Raw genomic sequence first — 21,742 nt, forward strand, 5'->3', positions numbered from 1 at the left:
GACCATGCCTGCAACCCAGGCATGTGCCCTGACTGGGATTTGACCCAGCAACCCTTTGGTTTGCAGCCCCAGCTCAATCCCCTGAGCCACACCAGCCAGGGCCCTTTGGTCTTTTTCTTAAAGTAAACTTTACAGTTGTATTGCATTCATTGAGTTGCTATGCCTTGTTGCTAAATTAAATAATCCACTTATCAAATGTTTATGGAGAATTTACTGTCTTTGTTCTAAGAGTTGAAGGTAATAAGTTTAGATTGCTGTAAAAGCTTTACATGATTTAGACTTTATTGCTAGCCTGGAACTTTTCCTTAATTGGCCTAAATTTAGTAGTTTGTTCTCTTGGTTATTCATCCAGGTGTGGAATCTCAGGCCCGAGAGGAAATGCCTTGCCCATCTCCCCTCCCCCACACCGTTCCCTTTCCCCGCAGTGCTTCAGTCCTGTCTGAACTGCATACTCACCACAGAGTCACCTAGCTTTTCAACCAGTACCATAAGGGGGGCTCCCCCAAATCGGAATTTATTTATAAAAAATAGTGTATTTATTCTTACATCTTTAACCTTAAGTCACCTTGAAAATACTCTCCATTTGATGCAAAACTCCTATTGAGATGTTTTTTCCACTGCTCAAAACAGTTTTTAAACTTGTCGATTTTGATGCCTCTTAGTGCTTCTGCCATTTTTCGTTTCACCTCTCCCACATTGGCAATACATTTCCCTTTAAGGACTTTTTAAATCTGGAGAAACAAAAAAAAGTCACTTGGGGCACAATCGGCTGAATGAGGGGGCACCAGGGTCCTGCTGTTTTTGTTCTGTGGTGTGGGCAGGTGCACCCGTAACGCAGCCTCTCACAACAACACCAGCTGGTACAGTGATACTGGTGGGTTCCTAGCACACTCACCTGACAGGGGAAGCCTCTACTACAAGAGGCTCTCCCTCCAGAAAATAATTCCAGCTTTTTTGTTTATTTGTTTTGTTTTATTTTTGGTTCTCCCTTGTATCTGCAGAGACCTCACCATCTTTTTAAATAAATTTATTTATTTTGGGGGGTGATTAGAGAGAGAAACACTGATCTGTTGTTCCACTCATCTATGCATTCATTGGTGGTTTCTTACATGTGCCCTGACTGGAGGTGGAACCCGCAACCTTGGCATATTGGGTCGACATTCTGACCAACTGAGCTACCTGGCCAGGGCAGGAACTCACAGTCTTTACGCACTATTTTATTTTAAGAGAGCCTCAGTCATTAAAAATTTCCTTCTTATATTGATCCTCCACTAGTGATTTTGGGTTCTGTTTCCTTGAGCTACACAGAACAAGTCTGATCTGTTATGTGTATACTTAATACCTGAAGACTTTTGAAGTCACCTTTTCCCCATGTAAGACATTCTGAGGTACTTGAGTTATCTCTTAGATGACCAGTTTGTTGAATGTGATCATGGTTTTGAGGCCTCTGGTTGTACTCCTTGGAATATGTTTCGGTTTGCCAGTGTCATCTGAAATGTGGCATCCGGAGCAAGAAGTAGATCACATGCCTCCAACGCTGACACTTTTCTGTCATTTACCTTGTTCTGGACATTGCATTTTGTGTAGTACAAGAAAAAAATAGGCTCTCTGGATAGCTGTGCTGTACTGTTGAAGAAATTAATGTACATTATTTGCTTTTCTTTGGTCTAAAAAGATTGGACATGTAGAGTTATGAGAGTTGGTTTTTTGTTGTTATAAAAACATTTCTTAAGTTTCCCCCTCACCTGGGTCTCTCAGGTTCTTTATATATATTAATTAGTAAAAGTTTATGTATTTTTAAGTAATACTTTTAAAAGATTCCTGTGTATCAATCACTGCATTTGAGGTATTCACACCAGAAAATTTGGAATATAAAGATATTAAAAAAAATGTCTACCTTTGCTTTCAGTAATCTTAATTGTTAAGTTCAAGTCAGAGCAAAGAGAGAATTACTTTTGGATATAGCTGATTGATTTAATAAGTGAATTTGTTAGAGAAAATTAAGGAAAGAGACTGTAATACCATATCAGTAGAAATTTGACAGAGGTGAAGTGAATAGAGAGTACTCTCACATAAAGGACCTGTCCAGGGTGGGTGGGAACCTTGTGTTAACAGAATTCCCACTCAGAGTTGGAGGGAGGGAGACAGTCAATACAGTATTGTGTATAGATGCTGATGGTCTCATAATTAAAATCATTTACTTGTTTTTTTCAGTGTTAATTGCTGACTTGCTGATTTACATACCTGCAGTGGTTCTGTACTGTTGTTGTTTAAAAGAAATGTCAAGTAAGAAAAAGGTAAGTTTCCAAACAACCTGATATTTCATATCTGAAATCTTTTATTAGTTTAACTATTTAGTATGGAGCTTAAGGAAGCTGTGCTTTTGGGAATAAATACTAATAGGGCATTGTTTATCTCTGTTCATTAATTTTCATTTAGAAAACATCAACTTACCTTAATTATTTTAATGCCCAACTATAATAATGAGATGCACTGAATTCTGGAAGTTGTTTACTGCTGGATTGCACAGCATGTTGAATGTCACTGAACGGGAGCTCTGGGTTTGAGTCTGCGTGTGAGAATGACCGTACTGACAGGCACGTGAAAAGCTGCTGCAGGGTGTCAGAGTCACAGTAACCAGCGCTCCCTTTGGTGATTTTTATATTAGACAGTCATTAGGTTAATGTCTGTGATCTGTGTATCTAGACATGCTTTCTCTGACAAATACATTTTAGTGATTTTTTCCTTTTTACTGACGTATCCTGTCCGTGAAGTATCACCTCCATGAAAACTTGTCTTTAGAGTTGTTTTTATAAAAATGAAATTTTTTGATAACTAGAAGGTAAGAGGGGGAGCATTTGCTATTGTGTTAAATGAAACTACACTTTTACCCTGTTTGATTCAAGTAACAGGTTACTCTCCTAATTCACAGTATTTTTCTTCACAGGTTGCTAATGTATTATGCATATTGCTGTATCCAGGCCTTATTCTTATTGACTATGGACATTTTCAGTATCCTTTACTAATTTAGAAATTAAGTCAGATGGATACACATTATGAAATCTAGGCTCAATTTGTGTGATGTTGTCATTCTGTGATATCTGTTAGGGTACTTGCTTATATAAAGTCTTTTCACAGTGATATAGAAGGATCTGTTCATGAAGCTTTTATTTAAATGGTAAAGTAAAGAGTTGTTAAAGGTAGAATTGCTTTTTCACACCAGTTTGACTTGATAACTGATTAGCTCTTCTGGGGAGTGGGAGAAAAAGGGCCACGTGTAGTTACACTCTCCTAATTTGAAAAAGGTGTGACGTGCCTCCTATCTTTTGGAGCTGTTACCCGACACCGAAAAGGAAGAACAATATAGTTTTCTCAGTTTTAAAACGACGTGTTTCTGTAACAGTTATAGCTGGAAGCTTCAGGAAATAAACCAAATGACTAAAATTTACTATGTGGATTTAATGTGTGGTTTTGATAACTAAGATAAGGAACATTCAAGTAAACGAATCTTGGAGAAAAGTTGATAAAAATCTGTACCTGGCTCTACAGTTTATCTTCTAGGGTATTAAATGTTACTATCTGTACCCGCAAAAGACATAGTTCACAGCTACATGATTGCTTAACTATTAGTTTCTCCTTTTGATGCCAATCCCTTTTAGTTATAATAAAATTGATATGTGTGTCTGTCAACAACTTGCAAAAGGTAGTCAGATCTATAGTTGTTTTTATCATATTTTTTAATCTGTCCACTTTCCTCATTGAGGTTTTTTGGTGTTTTTTTGGCATTGTAAAATCAGGGTTATTGGATACAAAATACTGTTATAAGGAAAGGAAAAAAAGTTGTTTACAAGATAGTTAAAGCTATATTTACTTAGAAATATAACACCAACACAGAAGAGTGCACTGAAGGTAAGTGCGCAGTGTGGTGAATTGGCAAACTGTAACCCGTATAGAAAACAGCGCACTGCCAGTACCCACGCCACACCTGTCCGCCTCCTGGGCACTCCTGTCGCCTCCTTTCCCAAACGTGGCCAGGTACTAGTGTTCTAGTTTAGTCCCCCCCTTTATAACCTTGTGTAAAAGAGACAACACACTGGATATTCCTTTGTGTTTGTTGTTTGGCGCTCATCATTTTGTTTGTGAGAGTTATTCATGTGGTTGTGCACAGCTGTGGTTTGTTCACTTTCATTGCTTTATAATACTCCACTGCAAGAATACACAGAATTCTCCTACTAGTCGACATTTGGATTGCCTCTGGGTTTTGGCTGTGATGAATATGCTGCCATGAATATTTTTGTAAATGTCTCTGTACACATATCTCTAACACTTCTATTAAATTTAATTTGTTTTGTTAAGCATATCTTAAATTTCAATTTACTTTTTTTTCTCACCTTTTTCTGAATTATTCCCATTCATATAGGGTCAATATTTTCCCTTTTCATTTTGGTAGGTTTTTTCTTCAATGTTTATTCTATTGTTATTTGAGAATCAGACACAAAAAGCTGCACGTGAGCTTTTTATTTGGTCCACTGGAGGTGAAGTGGGCAGGGAGCTGGCCTGTGTGCTCTGGGATCCTTAAATATCAGAGTGTGGAGGGCTTTGCACCATAGTGTTAACTTCCCCACTAGCTGTCCCAGGAGGTTTATTCTGTTTCTTTGTAGAAATAGCCCTTCTTTTGTTGCTTGGGGCAGGTGGGGCATGGGAAGTGGTAAATGCTTTGGCTGCCAGATTGTCTTTTGCACAGGAGTGAGGTGGGATTTGATTTCTTCATCTAGGGATTTTCAGTTAATCCTCATGTTTTCTTTTCAAATATTACTCAGACCCTCTGACCTACTTGGTGTTTGCAGAGTTCCCTAGGGGCTTGCAGGGCGGGTGGGTGCCTTGCTTGTCTAAGCTGCTTCTGTGTTGTGGCTTCTTCCGTCTTGTTTTATTTGTTACCACTTTCTGTCTTCTGGAAATGGGTTGAAATCTTGATCTGTTGTAACCTATTTTCCAGTTCTCTTTATGGCTGTGAATTTATACTTTTAAAAATTCCCTATCATTTTAAGGGGGTCTAGGGAGGAAGAAGTAAACATTAGGGCTTAGCTCACCATTTTGAACTAAAAATTTAATTGTGAAGTTTTAATATAACAATGTTATTAGTTTATAATCAAGCACATATATTAGTTATATTGATGCACATTATTGAGGAATTATACTGACATCAGTAAATTTTATGTTTTAAAAAATTTTTGAAGTATCATTTTATTCTCTAGATTTTGGTATGTTATTTTAGTAATAATTGTGAAATAGTCTAGCAGAAACAAAGATACGTGTTAACTATTTAGAGTCATTTTAAATCTGCACAAATCAGTTACTCTCTTTAACAGCTTTAGGAGCTTCCAAGCAGGTGAACATGTTGGGGTGTTTTTGCAATGGCGCACCTGGAGGGGCCATAGAAGTTCCATGCCGGAGCCTTGCCCTCTGCATCTTTCTGTTTGGCAGTTCCTGACTTACATCCTTTTATAAAGGGCCAGTAATCTTCCACAGGTCAAAATCTTCAGGCTGGCCACCTCCCTCTGGAACCTGGGGCTTGAACCAGGTTGTTCCCTGGGGATGGGAGATGACGGAGAACCAGTATGACTGCAGCTGCTTCATCAGATCCTGATGACAGACTTCCAGCCAAGATGGAGGCATGGGTAGAAACCATTTGCTTCCTCACACAACCAAAAGGAAGATAACAACTGATCTAAAATCAATAAACAACCAGAAGTGCCAGAAAATCAAACTGCATGGAACTCCGACAACAAGGAATTAAAGAAACAGCCAACCAGACCAACCAGACTGGTAAAGAGTGAGATGGGGGCAGATGGGCGGATGGAGAGAATCTGAGGGGAGGCATCTGACTTCGTGGGCAGGGCTGACTTAACAGGAAACGGAGCCTTCGAGCCGACTGTGGACTATGGCAGGGGTTTCCACAGTGGGAGAAACTCCCAGTCTCACTCGTTGGAAAGTGGGGCTAGAGCCCAGCAAGTGAGCTGCACTGTTCCCTCTCCGGCCACTCCCCCACAGACAGCCCCCCACAGAGTAGCAAAGAGGGTGGTCGCATTGCCCTGGTGTATACCTAAGGCCCCGACCCCTTATAACTAAACAGGTGCCATGAAACAAAGAAACAGGGCCCAAATGAAAGAGCAGAACAAAGTTCCAGAGAAAGAGCTAAGCAATGAGGAGATAGCCACGCTGTCTGATGGAGAATTCAAAGCTCTGGTAATCAAGATGATCACAGAACTGACTGAGCTTGGTTGAAAATAAAAGAACAAATGAAACCCACCCAAAGTGAAATAAAGCAAAATATTCAGGGAACCAACAGTGATAGGAAGGAAACCAGGACTCAGATCAATGATTTGGAACAAAAGGAAGAAATAAACATCCAACTGGAACAGAATGAAGAAACAAGAATTTTAAAAAAATGAAGAGAGGCTGGGACAACTTTAAACGTTCCAGTATCTGAATTATAAGGGTGCCAGAAGGAGAATAACAAGAGCAAGGAATTGAAAACTTATTAGAACAAATAATGAAGGAAAACTTTCCCAATCTGGCAAAGGAAATAGAATTCCAGGAAGCCTAGTAAGCCCAGGAAGCCCAGAGAGTCCCAAAGAAGTTGGACCCAAAAAAGGACACACCATTAACAACCACACCTAAAACAAAAGCAAACTAAAAGGACAGCTAGATCAGGAGTGGAAACATAGAAATGAAGATCTCAAGGAGGGTTAGCAACAGGGGAGTGGGCGGAGGAGAAGGGGGGAGAAGGTACAGAAAATAAGGAGCATAGACAGTAGATAGAAAATAGAAGGGGAGGCAAGAATAGTGTGGGAAATGTAGAATCTAAAGGACTTGAGACACATGGTCATAAACTAAAGGGGGGGTACTGGTGGGGACGGGGGGGGTAGGGTGGAGGGGAATGAAAGGGGGACTAGAACAACTGTAACAGCATAATCAATAAGAAATTTTAAAAAAAAAGGACACACCAAGGCACATTGTCATTAAGTCACCCAAAATTAAATATAAAGAGAGAATCTTAAAAGCAGCAAGAGGAAAGGAGACAGTTACCTACAAAGGAATGCTTATAAGACCATCAGCTAATTTCTCAAAAGAAACCTGACAGACAAGAAGGAACTGGAAAGAGTATTTGAATTCATGAAAGGCAAGGACCTACATCCAAGATTACTCTATCTAACAAAGCTGTCATTTAGAATGGAAGGGCAGATAAAGTGCTTCCCAGATAAGGTCAAGTTAAAGGAGTTCATCATCACCAACCCCTTATTATATGAAATGTTAAAGAGACTTATCTAGGAAATTGAACATCAAAAACTATAAACAGCAAAATGACAAAAAACTCACAACTATCAGCAACAGAACCAAAAAAAAAAATAAAACAATGAAAACAAAAACTAAACACACAGTGGAACAGAAACAGAATCAGAGAAATGGATATCACATGGTGGGTTTTCGGGGGGGAAGGTACAGGGAATATGAAGCATAGTTGGGCATAAAAGTGGATGAGGAGAGGTTAAGAATGGTATAGGAAACAGAGAATTCAAAGAACGTATGTGTACAACCCATGGACATGAGCTAAGGGGAGGACTGTTGGAGGGTTGGGGGTGCAGGGCGGAGGGGGGAAAAACTGTAATAGCATAACCAATAAAATATACTTAAACAGTAGATTTAATATATCTGAGGCCCTTCTTTATGATTTCCAATGTTTACCACTTAAATACTTTGAATTTCTATTTAGAAATAGCTTTCATTAAATAGTATTTTAAAGTTGTGTAAAAAATACACTATAAAATGCAAGATCTGCCCCTTCTAATTATGGAGACGGTTTCCTTGACCCGCGAACAGGTACAATTCCGTGAGTCTCGGCCTTGCCTTGTGGGGCGTTCTCGGAGTCTCTTGCCACTGGGACGTGCTGGGATCACTGGCATTTTGCTTAGCTCTAAACTATAAACAGATGGAACTTTACCACTCCTTGCCATTTTTTTGCTTTTTACTTGGCAAGTGTTTTAAAAAAGGTCTGAAAGGAAAAGGGTGAGTGGCTTTTAAATACCGGAATTGTAACAATTCAGAGAATTTATGTGGCAGACTTACCTGGAGGAAGGTAGTCTTTTGCCTTATCTTTGGTGATTTCTTATTACTGTGTTGGCTAAGGGGTGAGTGGGAAGAGAGATTAAGTCATGTTCTTTGTCATTTAAAATTTTTCTAACTAGAAAAATATTTTGATCAATGTACACTTACTGGAGGTAGCGTGGGTTGGTTTGTTACGGCACTGATGAAGGATTTCATCCATTTAAGAGCATGTTAGATTATATTCTAATTAGAAATACGTCCTGATTTGACGTTTTTCTTCATGGCTGCATAGGAATGGCATCTAAATTAAATGTTAATTAGGATGATGATGGTTTTTTTGGTGGAGAAGTGCACATCTCAATGGTTTTGAATTTCTTCACTCTGATTTGAGTAGATTCCTATCTTAAACCTGTATCAGTGGCGCAGATTTATCATGACTCTCCATTTGCATTTGTTATATTTAGTGAGATGGAGCTTGATTTCTCAGAAGTATTAACCTCTCCCTGTCTTGTCGGTTGCCTTTGTTTTTCTTCCAGGTTTGTATTGTTAATTAAGCTGGCTGGCACTGTGGTGGCTTCCTTCATTCTCTGCTGGCTGCCGTTCTTTCCAGAGAAGGAGCAAACCCTGCAGGTTCTGAGGAGGCTCTTCCCAGTCGATCGTGGGTTATTCGAGGCATGTTTAAAAACTCCTCTCACCCCTTTCTGCTCCCTTTCCTGTGACCTCTGGGATTTCCTGTAGAAGACATGCAGGGAATAGTAACTTTAGCTCCTCTCTCCTCGCAATCATTCCTTGCCAATGATTTAATCCAGTTTATAATCTCTAGCTCAGCTGGCATGTTCAGCTGGCATTACATGCATGGTAATATTTATGGCATCATGAGATCTATAATTCAATTATACATTTTTTTGTAATGAAATAGGGTTCATAATGAAAGACAGTGTGAGAAGTTGCAGCTACAGCCCTGGCTTGGTAGCTTTCTTGGTTTACAGCGTCATCCTAAATGATAAGGTTGTGGGTTCAACCCCCAGTCAGGGCACATACATGAAGCAACCAGTAAATGCATAAATAAGTGGAAAAACTAATTGATGTCTCTTTCTTTCCCCCTTTCTCTCTCTGAAATCAATAAATATATTAAAAAATGGCTTATATTCTTTTTTTTGGTCTTAGGAAATTATTAAACTAATAATCATGTTTCCTTCGATAGCTCTCATAATTCCTTATGAGATATATAAATATAACCTTCACCCATAGTAATTATTAATGAGAGTCTTTCATTTCATTTAATGCCAGCTTAATCACTCTTGTTAAACTTTTATTACACGGATAATTTGATGACTTAGATTTAGTAATTAAATTAAACAAACCATTTTTCTGAAACAAAAAGGCCTTTAATAAAGTCTGACAGAGACAGCATATTTATAGATAATTTGCTTTTGAATAAACATTTCTTTTAAAAAGAGTTAGAAAAGTCTATGTATCTTCCTAGTTTTTGAATCTGTAAATCGGATCTGTGAGAGGATGGAACCAGCAGTTTGAGAGACTTGAGAGCATCTGGTTTTTGTGAAGGAAGAATGTGTGACTTACATGTCAGTGGAGATGCTGCTGCTGCTGCTGATGATAACTAATCACTGTTATTATCACCATCGTTAGGTGCCAGACACCTCTCATGTGATTTTATTTGATCCTTACAGTGGCTCCAAGGTAGCTACTGTACCCACTTTACATACCGGAAAACTGAGGTCATATAGTTAGTGTGTGGCAAAGCTGTGATTTGCACTTTGAACATTGTGCTCCTCACTTTATATTTTTCTAACCTCAACTCATACAAAGTTTAATTCTCTCTGTGAGCTTCCTGGTTATTTGCCTTGCCTTCCATTTCAAAAATGGTGTTTATCACGATAATTATAAAAATGAGTATCTCATAATTGTTTGACGGTGTTGCTCGCCACCTCCATTCACTTGCTGCTCTCCGAGTCCGAAGAGCATGTTCTTTGATCCAACCGAGGGAAGGAGGACGGTGCAGCTGTCCGGCCACGGCCACTTTCTTCACGTTAGGCCCGCACAGCTGAGAGTCGGCAGCTGTGTGGAGGACGGGTTTTGCGAACAGAGAGCTGTAGTCACGAGTGTAATTTTGAACGTGATCCTGGCACAACTGCTGATGTCTTTAAACTTGCTGGTGTATTAGCAATTCCCTCTCGTCATTGCTAGTAGCAAGGCAGTTATATTAGATAATTTCAGATGTGGGATAACATGGGTCACATAATATGTGTTTTAAAAATTAGGAAAACAAAAGATTTCTGGAAAAATTCCCAAAGATGAATAACTTGATTATTTAGGGATAGTGTGCTGTTCTTTGAGAAGTAGTGTTTCTTGGGAACATCTAGATTATGGTTGGCTAGTGATTTAGATCAATTTCCATTGCAAAAAGATGAAAAGTGCTAGTCTGTGTGTGTATGTATGCCTTACTTGGAAAGTTCAATCAACTTAGTTATAAAATTCTGAATACAGTTTATTTAGAGGTTATGGGCTGTAGGTGGTGGAGTTTAATATTTCTTTCAATTATATGAGAATGTAAAACTAATAAGACATCTCTTCTAAGGATAAAGTAGCCAATCTCTGGTGCAGCTTAAGTGTCTTTCTGAAGGTCAAGGATATTTTGCCCCGTGACACCCAGATAATAATCAGGTAAGAGACACAAAGTTTGTATATAGTGTTTTATATGCTTTTCTCTAAAAGTGTTATGGTAATATCTTACCTACCTGGCATTATTAGGGAATTTTCCACATAACGTAATACAACTCCTCTATACAACACTCTTTTATTTGAAATACTTTACGTGAAAATCTTCCTGGATTGTACCTGCTTGCCTCTTCCTTGAACAGAGCATACGCTCAGCATGAGTGAACATGAAGAGTCCTGATTTTCAGCGGTGTACAAGTCAGGGTCCAACTAGAGGAGGAGAGTGAGTAGGTCTGTGTGTGTGTGTCCCCGCATGCACAAATTTGCTGTGAGGAAATAGCTTATACAGTTGCGGGGGCTGGCTAAGCAAACTGGAAGTCCACAAGGCCTCAGGAAGGCGTATTTAAGGGGAAGGAGGAGTGTGCTTCAGACCCAGCTGCTGTGAAGAATCTCTGAGCTTAGGGCAGGACTAAGCCCTTGAAAAGGGTTTCCAGCTGATTGAGTCAGGCGCACCCTAGACTGTCTTCCTACAGATTAACTAAAAATCAACGGATGAGGCACATTTATTAGATCTGCAAAGTCTCCGAGCAGCACCAAGGTTAAGTGTGTGTGTGCTACAAAATGGGCGCTGCCTTCCTCTGTCCTTGAGTTCTTTCAGGAAGGTCCCTTGTAGCCCATGTAACAAGGACTGTAGTTCAGCTTAGACAAGTTGACACACCAGGAGGCCACCACAAGGGGAAAATCCGTTACTGTGTTGTGTTACAGTCCTTTTTCCCAGGGCTCTCAAGGGCTGTTTGCCATGGTACCTCATGGCTCCAGATGGCTCCGCTCATTGAGTTCTTTTTCCCCCTGCCCACCAGCCACCCCCAGGAGAAGTTCTAGCAGCTTCCCACTCCCTTTCTAACTTGTTAATTTTTTATTTTCCATGGGCTTAAAAGTCAGATAATCAGCCTTTGTGAAATGAGGCCAGAGAGAGAGAGCTTTCTTGCTTGCTTATTTATTTATTTATTTACTTACTTACTTATATCCTCACCCGAAGACAGGCTTATTGATTTCAGGGAGAGGGTAAGGGAGGGAGAAAGAGAAAGAGAGAAGTATTGATGTGAGAAAGATACATTGATCAGTTGCCTCTTTGGAAGTGCCCCGACTGGGAACTGAACCTGCAACCCAGGCATGTTCGGTGTGCTCTGACCTGGAATCCAGCCTGCAACCTCGGCTAGTGCCAGAGAGATTCTCTAATGAGTACATTTAATGAATGTTTCTGTTACAAATATAGCATTGTCTCTTTTTACCTGGCTATATTTTCTTATTTTGAGTGTTTGATAATTGATATTTAGCTATCTTTGTATCTTTTCTATAAATGATACTAATTAGTAAAATAATATAAGCAACATTTAAAATTATAATGTTCTGTATTATAAAATCATGTATATATTAAAGAGTGTACATGTTTCATTGTAAGGGTTTTATTTAAATGTTTAGTCTTAAATTGAAAAAATGAAAATAAACTTTAATTTGAAAGCAATTTAAGTTGATAAGTAATGTGATCCTTACTCTACAAAGATAACAAATGTTTTTAAATTAATTTTTTAGCTTTTGTTTTACATTTTTGAGCCTGCTTCCTGCGTGTATAAAATTAACACTCCAGCCCTGTCCCAAAGCATTCAGATTTTCTCTGGTAAGTTTCTCATTACTTTAGGTACTTAATTCTTGCAGCATCTGATCTTTTAAAAATAGAGAATTATTTTCTTGCTTTGAACAGCTTCCTTGAATTGGGACATTCATTTATTTGACCAACATTTGTTGAGTGTCTGACATACGTAGGTGCTGCGTTGGGCACTAGGTCGAGCAATTAGAATCTTTCAGTTCATTCAACAGATAAATATTTAAGTGCTGTTTTGTATTATTAGTCAATGAGGGAACGCAAAGAAGAAAACAATGTGATAGACATATACTTAAATAATTTTGTGCTAAAGTAGGTGGCATTAAGTTCTATTTGGTACAAATTAGGTGCCATGATTGTGCAGGAAAAGTAGATATTAACTACTTAGGGTGCAGATGTTAGGCAGCCTTTTAGAGCAAGTGGGAATGGAGCCAAATTTTGAAAGCTGGGCAAGATTTGGAAAAGAAGGTTATATAGCAGAAGAGAATTCAAGACAGGAGGAAGAGTTAGAAGGTACAGAGATGAGGAAAGATAGGGAATGCTCTAGAACAGTTACTGAATAATGAAATTTGTGTGATGTGTACATGTATGTGTGTGTGTATGTGTGTGTGTGTGTTGAAGACAGGATATAGTGAGAGGTAAGTGTCAGAAAGACCATGGCCTGGCTGGTGTGGCTCAGTGGACTGAATGCCAGCCTGCAAATCAAAGGCCACCAGTACAGTTCCCAGGCACATGCCTGGGTTGTGGGCCAAGTGCCCAGCTGGGGGTATGCAAGGGGCAACTGATAGTTGTATCTGTCACACATTGGTGTTTCTCTCCCTCCGTTCCCCAGTTTCTAAATAAATAAAATCTTTTTTTTTAATTTTTCATTTTGATGAAGTTCGATTTATTTATTTGTTTGTTTTTAAAGATTTTATTTATCTTTATAGGGGAAGAGAAGGAGAGAGAGAAATATCAGTGTATGTTTGCCTCTGGTGCGCCCCCTGCTGGGAACTGGCCTGCAACCCAGGCATGTGCCCTGACTGGGAATCGAACTGTGATCGTTTGGTTCACAGGCCCGCACAAAATCCACTGAGCTACACCAGCCAGGGCTCTAAACAAATAAAATCTTTAAAAAAAAAGGATCAAATTGTGTAAGAGCTTGAACGTTGGGTTGAGTAAGTTGGAGTTGGATTTGTATGCAAGAAGAGCTTAAAAAAATATTTTTAAGTGTAGGAGGGGACAGGTTTCTGTTTCGGGAAGATGACTTGTGCCAGTTTGAAGATGCTTTGGTTCCCCATGCTGGACTTTAGGGAATCCTCTGAACGGGCTTACAGACTCCTCCAGGTTGTATTCCCATGGCACTGACCGTTTTGTTCCTGTGCGCCCTGGCCCATAAAATGACATTGAAAAATATCTTCTAATATGTCAAGAAAATGTGGCTTACACAAACAGTAAGTCAGCAGGCTTTATAAGGGGACAACACTTTAGAAGTCCTAATTTGTTTCAGTTCCGTGACTGCCACGTTACATACATTGCATTCTAAAAGCAACCGGAACATAGCATACCAGTGAACTATTTCCAAAGTGCATGAGTACCACAGTGTAAAACTGTGTACCACAGTTTCATGTTCTTCTCTTTTCGGTTAACTTTTCATTGACAATTCCTGTTATTTCACTTTGTGAATGAACTCTGAGTACACTGTCATTTACAGCTAATATTCTACAGGACTTGTGGATCAGGAGGGATGTGGTTAGTAATGCTCTGATGGCTTCCATAGGCCTCACTTGAAATACTGGCAAGCGTACTCAAGATTGTGCTATTTTTCTAGGAAGTAGCATGCTAAATACAGGTATATTTCTAAGATAATGGAACAGAATTTCAGGGTTTGAGTAACGGTGGCAGTGCTAGAGATGATTTACTTTTAGGGATTAAAAGCCAGATAGAAACATTTTCTTTCTCTTGAGTTCCCTAATTTTATTCTATTTGCTATGTTTTAATACCAGCCATTCTGTTTAAAAAACTAAAAAAGACTTATGTTAATGAGTTTGGTGATGTTTTGAATTCTTATTGAATACTTCTGAGAGCTTTAAAACATTTCTAATTTTCACTCAAGTGTTTTCCTTTCCATGAAGATGATATTATCCTCAGTTCCAATCTCAGTGTAAGTCTATAATTGAGGTAGTCGATAGTATGAATACTAATTATTTATAGCAGCAAAGTGATTTACATTTAGTTTACTCAGGTAGTGTTTATGGAGTTCTCTCTAATGTGTTAGGTCCTTTTCTAGGTACTGGCATGTAAGCGAATGGCAGTTAACACTTCTGCTCTATTAACCGGGGCCTTTTACGGTAGTGGCAGAATTACAGTAAACAAAATGCATGCGCGAACAAGAGAATTCCTGGGAGTAATGAGGGCCAGGAGGGAAACTGTTGTGTGAAAAGAATCCTGGTGGGCTGTGGTGAGGAGGCACTGCTGTAGGCTGAGTAAGGGCAGGCCTTTCCAGGGAAGTGACGACTGAGCCCAGACCAGAATGGCCGACCAGAAAGAGCCAATCACAAGGAGATCTGGGCTCTGACTTGACCAAAACAACTTTCTCCTCGAGGCAGGAACACATCTGGCATGTTTGAGGCATAAGGGCACAGGTGTGAAGTGCTGGTGGACAGTCATAGACTGGAAGAGGAAGGCAGGGCCCAGATCATGTAGGAGTGTGGATTTTATTCTAAGTGAAGTAGCCGAAGAAATTTAAACAATTTACGTGATCTGACATGGTGGCAGAGTGGAGAGTGGATTGGAGGGAGGCCAGAGTGTTCCTGATTAGGAGGTGAGTGCAGTAGCCCAAGAGAAAGGAGGGGCGCTCAGCAGAGGGAGTGGAGAAAAGTGGGCGGGTACTGTGTTAGGAGGTGGTGTAGAGGGTTTGCTGATGGGTTGGATGTGCAGCAGGTACAGGGTAGTGAATGACCCACGTTTTTTGCTTAAACAACCAGATTGGATGTGTATGATATTCAGAGTATAAACTTCTAGAAATAGATCTAAGTAATTTTTTACTTAAAACCCCAAATAACAAATGCTTACTATAGTTTAGTAAAGTGCACATTTCATTTCTTTTTTCTTTTTCTTTCTTTTAAAATTAAATTTGTTGGGGTAACATTGATTAATAACATTACATAATTCTCAGGTGTAGAAGATTGTAATCCAACACTTGTGCACTCTATTGCACGGTCACCACCCAAAGTCTGGTTTCATTCCCTCACCATATGTTTGACCCCTTTACCCAGGTCAGCCCCTCCCAGCCCCTGTCTCCTCTCGTGACTCCCATTCTGTTGTCTGGTATCTATGAGTTTGTTTTGTTAGCTTATTATTTTTTTGTTTTATGTTCCACATATTGGTGAAATAATATTTATATAAATGAAATGATTATAAAACATTTAATATGTTTTATTGAAATGCATGACTTAAAAACATTGAAATAGATTTGTTTTGCCAGTTTCAGATTTTGACCTTCTTGTCCTTCCTGCTTTTTAATTTAAATTGTCACAGTCCAAGGGAGGATGCAGGTGTAATTACTGTGTCTGAAGCATTTAGTAGTTTTGTTTATTGATTACAGTATCAGTGAGTTTATTTTAGATAGTTAAGTATAGTGTAATCAGTTTTTTCAAAAATATTTTGATTATATATTTGAATAAAATATTTTGCATAATAGTGTTTTATATATATATATATTTCCTTCTAGATGGAAGATACATTAAACTTTAAAGTTTTAGTTAAAGTTATTTTTATTCAGATTCATAATTAAATTGCTATCATATTCTGTAAGTTGTTTTATCTCATTTTTCTACTTTTTCCCATTTTTCTCAAAGGTTACCTGTGCGCTGTCATTCTTTTTATTTTCTTTCCATGTACACGAAAAGTCCATTCTCTTGGTATCATTGTAAGTAAAACTGTTTCTAGTGTTTTATTTATTTATTATTTATTGTGTGTTTATAACATATAACTGAATTTATTACTCATATAAAATTACCTAAGTGCAAAACAACTACACAAATGTTACATAGTTGAATAAAATTATTTAAGTCAAATTTTTTTCAGAATGATGATCTCTTACAATTTTACTTCTTTATAAACTGAAAATATTTCATAGAATTATTACTGACATACTTATTTCTCTTATTTCTAGAGAGGGGGAAGGGAGGGAGAAAAGAGATGGAAAGAAGCATCAGTGTATGGTTGCTTCTCGAGCGCCCCCTAATGGGGACCTGGCCCACAACCCAGGCATATGCCCTGACTGGGAATTAAACTGGTGACCCTTTGGTTGGCAGGCTGGCACTCATTCCACTTAGCCACACTAGCCAGGGCCCGTTTCTTCATATATTTTCTATATGCTAATAAAAATATGTCTCCCAAAGCGGCTTTCCTTGGATTGGAGTGTTTGTTGTGGTTACCTTTTTCATTTCCATGTCTGTTCAACAGTCGTCTCTCTCCAGTCGCCTCTCTAGTGGCTTTCATATGTTGCCTCCTTTCTATTTGTTTTGCAGAACCTTTGGCTATACCCTATTTGCAATCTCTAACCAAACTACTTTGTTTTAGGACCATTAAATTTTCTTTCTTAGTCTTCACAGAAATTGGGTGACAGTTACGGGTATATTATCCCAATATTCAAAGAGTATTCAATATTTGCCCAGAACACATTGGAATACTTGAATCCCAACCCACAGCCACTAAATCCCTCACCCTATTTGCTGGGCTCCTGTGGAAGATAACGTACAGAGTGACCAATGACAAATGGAAGGTAGAGCTTTGGACTAAAGCCTCGGTGCATAGCTTTATAGGAAGGTGGGCTGGCCTATGTGGAAGGCTTCTTTGCTCTGAACAAAATAGCCTCATATCATTGCAGTCTGGGAGGGCAGCTTGATTTCATCTTCCCAAGTCTGGACCTGAGTTACCACCGTTGTATGAGGCTAGCCTGACTGTACACAAATCCCTAGTGCCAGGGGATGGAACTGTGGAGAGGTGTTGCTTTTAAAGGTGTACATTTTCCCTAGAATTTCTACCCCATAGAAATGTAGCCCGTTCAGTGACCTGTAATTTGACCATTCAGATTAGCTTTTAGGCCCCGATTACTAGATAATACTTGTAAGAGTTTTTTTCAACTACTTAACAATGTAAAAGATTATTATTATTTCAATTACACATGAGAAAAAAGGTTAAATTAATCATTTATTCAAGCACACACAGTAAGTAAGTGGCAGAGATGAGACTAGGTCTTCTGTCCAGCCCCCTTCTTGAACATCATTGCCACAGGTGAACCTAGAAGGTAAAGGGACTAGGGGCTGATGGTAAGAAAGTCACAGTTTGTACTTGCGCGACCCTAAACAGCTCTTTGGTAAAGTCAGTGGCTCCATTTATTGGCATTACACTTCCTGTTCCTACACTCTTGCTCTTTTCACGTAGCCTCTTCCTATTGGTTTTTCGTTTATTCAGCCATCATCACCTGTTCCCTTTAGAGTTCTTTTTTACATCTGCTGCCCTCTCTTCAGTGGCAGAGGATGAGCCTCTGTTTCAACTTGAGTTTTTAACTTGGCTGAGTGCTGTGTAACATGGAGGATCAGAAAAAAGAAGTCTGAAAACCACTGTACTGGGAATTCACTTCATGTTCACCGAGTAAGATAAAATACATGAAGTGGCTCTCTTTCTCTGTTTAGATCCACTTATGTGATCTTTTTTGTAAAGCCACTGTTTGTGTGACCGAGAAAAAGTATTCTGTTGGTAGACTGAATTCTGGAAGAGCACCTTTCCAGTTATCTTAAGTAGTTGACACCTCTCTGCTAGACTCACTTGGTTTGGATTGATAGTTACAAAAAAATGAATCAGTCCATTTGAAGACCTTGCTGGCTGTTTCCAGTTTTTGTTTTTTTAGCTACCCTGAAAATAAGACATAAAATGTGTTTATATTTTTTTACAAGAGTTGAAATTATATTCTATAAGATTAAACTATTTTTCTTTATCATTTTAGACCTGTCTGCTTAGTTTTAAGTGAAACTCCGTTTATGTCTACTTGGTTTTTACTTGTGTCAACATTTAGGTGAGTAAAACCAATGTCCATATAATATTTTCAGTATAGTTCTCATAAACTCATTAAAGCGTTTTTACGGAGTGATTATGGTTTCTGGTTTCCCTTACAGTATGCTCCCTCTCCTATTGAAGGATGACCTCCTAATGCCCACGGTTGTAACAGCGATGGCGTTTTTCATAGCTTGTGCAACTTCCTTTTCCATTTTTGAAAAGACTTCAGAAGAAGAACTACAGCTGAAATCCTTTTCCATTTCTGTGAGGAAACATCTTCCATGTTTTACATTTCTTCCCAGAATTATACAACATTTGGTACGTTGTTCAGTTTTTAAGAAATGGTACTTAGCTAATGGCGTTACCACATTGTCTTGATTACTATAGCTTGGTATTATAGTTGGTTGTGGTTTTTTTTAAGATTTTATTTTCAGAGAGAGGGGAGGGAGAGAGACAGAGAGGGGAGAAACATCGATGTGTGAGAGAAACATCTGCGTGAGACAGACACACCGATCGGGGTGGTTGTCTCTTGCACGTGCCCCAACCAGGGACTGGGCCCGCAACCCAGGCATGTGCTCTGATCAGGAACCGAACTGGTGACCTTTTGCTTTGTGGGATGATGTCGGCTGAGCCACATCAGTCAGGGCTGCTACTTAATCCTTAACACCTTACCTCATTGCCCTGGCTAGAATCTCTAGTACAACGGTAAATACAACAAGCAGCAAGAGTGGACACTTCTTCTTCCTGATTTCAGGGGGAAAGCGTCCAGTTTTTCACTTTAACTAAGGTGTTAGCTGTGAGTTTTTAAATTGATGGCCTTTACTTGGTTAGGAAGTTCTTCTATTCCTAGTTCCTTTATTTGTTTAATTAATTATTGTTTTTTTTTTTAGCATAAAAGGCTATTGGATTTTGTCCTGCTTTTTGTGTATTTAATGATATGGTCATGTGATTTTCCCCCTTCTTAATGTGGTATGCTGCATTGTTTTTTATGTGGAACTAACCTTGCATTCTTGGGGTAAGTCCCACGTGATCATGCTGTACAATCGTTTTTATGTGCCACTGGTTTGGGTTTGCCAGTATTTTGTAGACTTTTGGTCTATATTCATAAGTGATATTGATGTGCAGTTTTCATTTCCTGTGATGTCTTTTCCTGGTTTTGGTGTCAGGATTGATACCAACATCTGCCGAACGGAATGACTGGGCAGTGCTCCACTTCTACTTTTTGGAAGTTTATGAAGCCTGGTATTAATTCTTTTATAAACATTTGGTATATAACTCATCAGTGAAGCCATCTGTGCCTGGGCCTTCCCTTGCGGGACTTTAAAAATGATTAATTCAATCTCTTGTTATAGGTCTATTTAGACTTTCTGTATTTCTTGAGATAGTTGTAGTGGTGTATCCATTTCATCTGTTATCTAATTTGTTGGCTTATAGTTGTTCATAATAGTCCTGTATCATTTATTTTTATTTTTATGTCTGGTAAGGAGTAGTGTCTGTTTTTCATTCCTGATTTTGGGAATTTGTGTCTTCTCTTTTTCTTCCTTGGTTAGCCTCGCTAGTTTGTTGGTTTCATTGATCTTTTTACAGAACCAACCACTGTTCACTGGTTTTCTCTATTTTTTGGGGTATTTTTAAATTTAATAATTTTTAATTGCATTTTTATTACCATTTAGTCCTCATGTGCTCCCTCCCCCCATAATCAGCACACTATTGTCCGTGTCCATGAGTTTTTTCCTTTTGTTCAATCCCTCCACCCCCAACCCCTCTCCCCGAACCCCCATAGCTGTCATCCTGCTCCCTGAGAGTCTGTCTATTTCCCTTGTTCAGTTTGTTCACTAGATTCCTTATATGAGTGAAACCATACGGCATTTGTCTTTCTCTGACTGGTGTATTTATTTCATTGATTTTGGTTCTACTTTTATTATTATTTTTTGCTTGCTTTGGGTTTGGTTTACTTTTCATCCAGTTTCTTAAAGGTCAGGTGATTGATTTGAGGACAACCTTCCATTTTTACACAGGCATTCAAATCCACAAATTTCCTTTGGTGCCATGGTTAAGTAGCATTCCATATATTTTGACATACATGTTGTATTTAATTAAAATATAGCCCATTTTCATTGTGATTTATTCTTTGGCTCATAAATTGTTAAAGAATTTGTTGTTTCCAGCCCTGGCTGGTGTAGCTCAGTGGATTGAGTGCCATACTGCAAAGCAAAGGGTCATTGGTTTGATTCCCAGTCAGGGCACATGCCTGGGTTGTAGGTCCAGTCCCCAGGAGAGGGCGCATGAGAGGCAACCACACATTGATATTTCTCTCCCTCTCTTTCTCCTTCCCTTCCCCTTTCTCTAAAAATAAATAAATAAAATCTTTTTAAAAAGCAATTTGTTGTTTCTAAACATTTGGGGATTTATCAGATTTCTTCCTGTTTTGTATTATAATTTAATTTTGTCATGTTTGGAGAACATACTCTGTATTATTTCAGTATTTTTAAATGTATTGACTTTGTTTTGTGTTCATTTCTCTTTAATTTCAGAAGGGTACTTTTGCCAGAAACTGGTCTTTTTCTTTGAGCAATTTGAATGTCATCCATCCCAGTGCCTTTTGGACTCCACGTTTTCTCATGAGAAGTCAGCCATTAATCTTATTGAAGATAGCTTTTGCATGTTCTTGGTTTTGGATGCCGAATAGATATCTAAATGGAGATATTAAGGAGCATTTGGATATGTGCATCCGGAATTTAGGGGAGGTGTAGACTGGAGACAGTAACCCGAGTCTTCGGCATATAATAATTAGTCACGTCACTGAATGAGCTCACCAAAGGTGTGAGTATAGATTAACAGGAGCAAGTCCTGAGCCATGGGATAGGTCAGTGCATGGAGATAGGGGACATGAGAAGGAACGTGCAAAGCTGCTGAGAAGGGTTAACTAATGAGATGGAGAGACACCAGGAATATGGTGTCATGGAAGCCAAGTGCTTCCAGGATATGGAGTGTTGTGCTATTTTGGATGCTATTGGAAGATCATAAGGCAATAATAATTGACCACTGGACTTAGTGCTGTGGTTATTGTGGGTCTTTGATCAGGGCAATTTGATGAGAGTGGTTGGGGTGAACACCTAATTGGTGTGGCTTCACTAATGAGTGGAGGAATTGGATGCACCAAATTATAGCCAGTTCTTTTGGGAAACATTGCTATAAATGGGAGAAAATGGGAGGGATTTTAGCATGTATTTTAATACTGGTTCAAGTTCA

General features: G+C 38.9%; 1 protein-coding gene across 2 annotated transcripts in view; it reads left to right on the top strand.

Annotated features, from left to right (window-relative positions):
• Positions 1–21,742, top strand: part of ALG6 (ALG6 alpha-1,3-glucosyltransferase) — a 40,132-nt gene that overhangs the window by 14,344 nt on the left and 4,046 nt on the right. For both annotated transcript variants that reach the window (XM_037136262.2, XM_053655509.1), the window contains exons 6-14: positions 2,215–2,297; positions 2,948–3,012; positions 7,882–8,067; positions 8,643–8,778; positions 10,706–10,791; positions 12,379–12,463; positions 16,288–16,358; positions 18,441–18,509; positions 18,610–18,808. In XM_037136262.2, coding sequence (XP_036992157.2) covers positions 2,215–2,297; positions 2,948–3,012; positions 7,882–8,067; positions 8,643–8,778; positions 10,706–10,791; positions 12,379–12,463; positions 16,288–16,358; positions 18,441–18,509; positions 18,610–18,808 — 980 coding nt within the window. The remainder of the gene's footprint in view (positions 1–2,214; positions 2,298–2,947; positions 3,013–7,881; positions 8,068–8,642; positions 8,779–10,705; positions 10,792–12,378; positions 12,464–16,287; positions 16,359–18,440; positions 18,510–18,609; positions 18,809–21,742) is intronic.

Source organism: Artibeus jamaicensis, unplaced genomic scaffold (genome assembly GCF_021234435.1).
Source record: "Artibeus jamaicensis isolate MK-2021 breed Jamaican fruit bat unplaced genomic scaffold, CSHL_Jam_final scaffold_1019, whole genome shotgun sequence".
Lineage (NCBI taxonomy): Eukaryota > Metazoa > Chordata > Mammalia > Chiroptera > Phyllostomidae > Artibeus > Artibeus jamaicensis.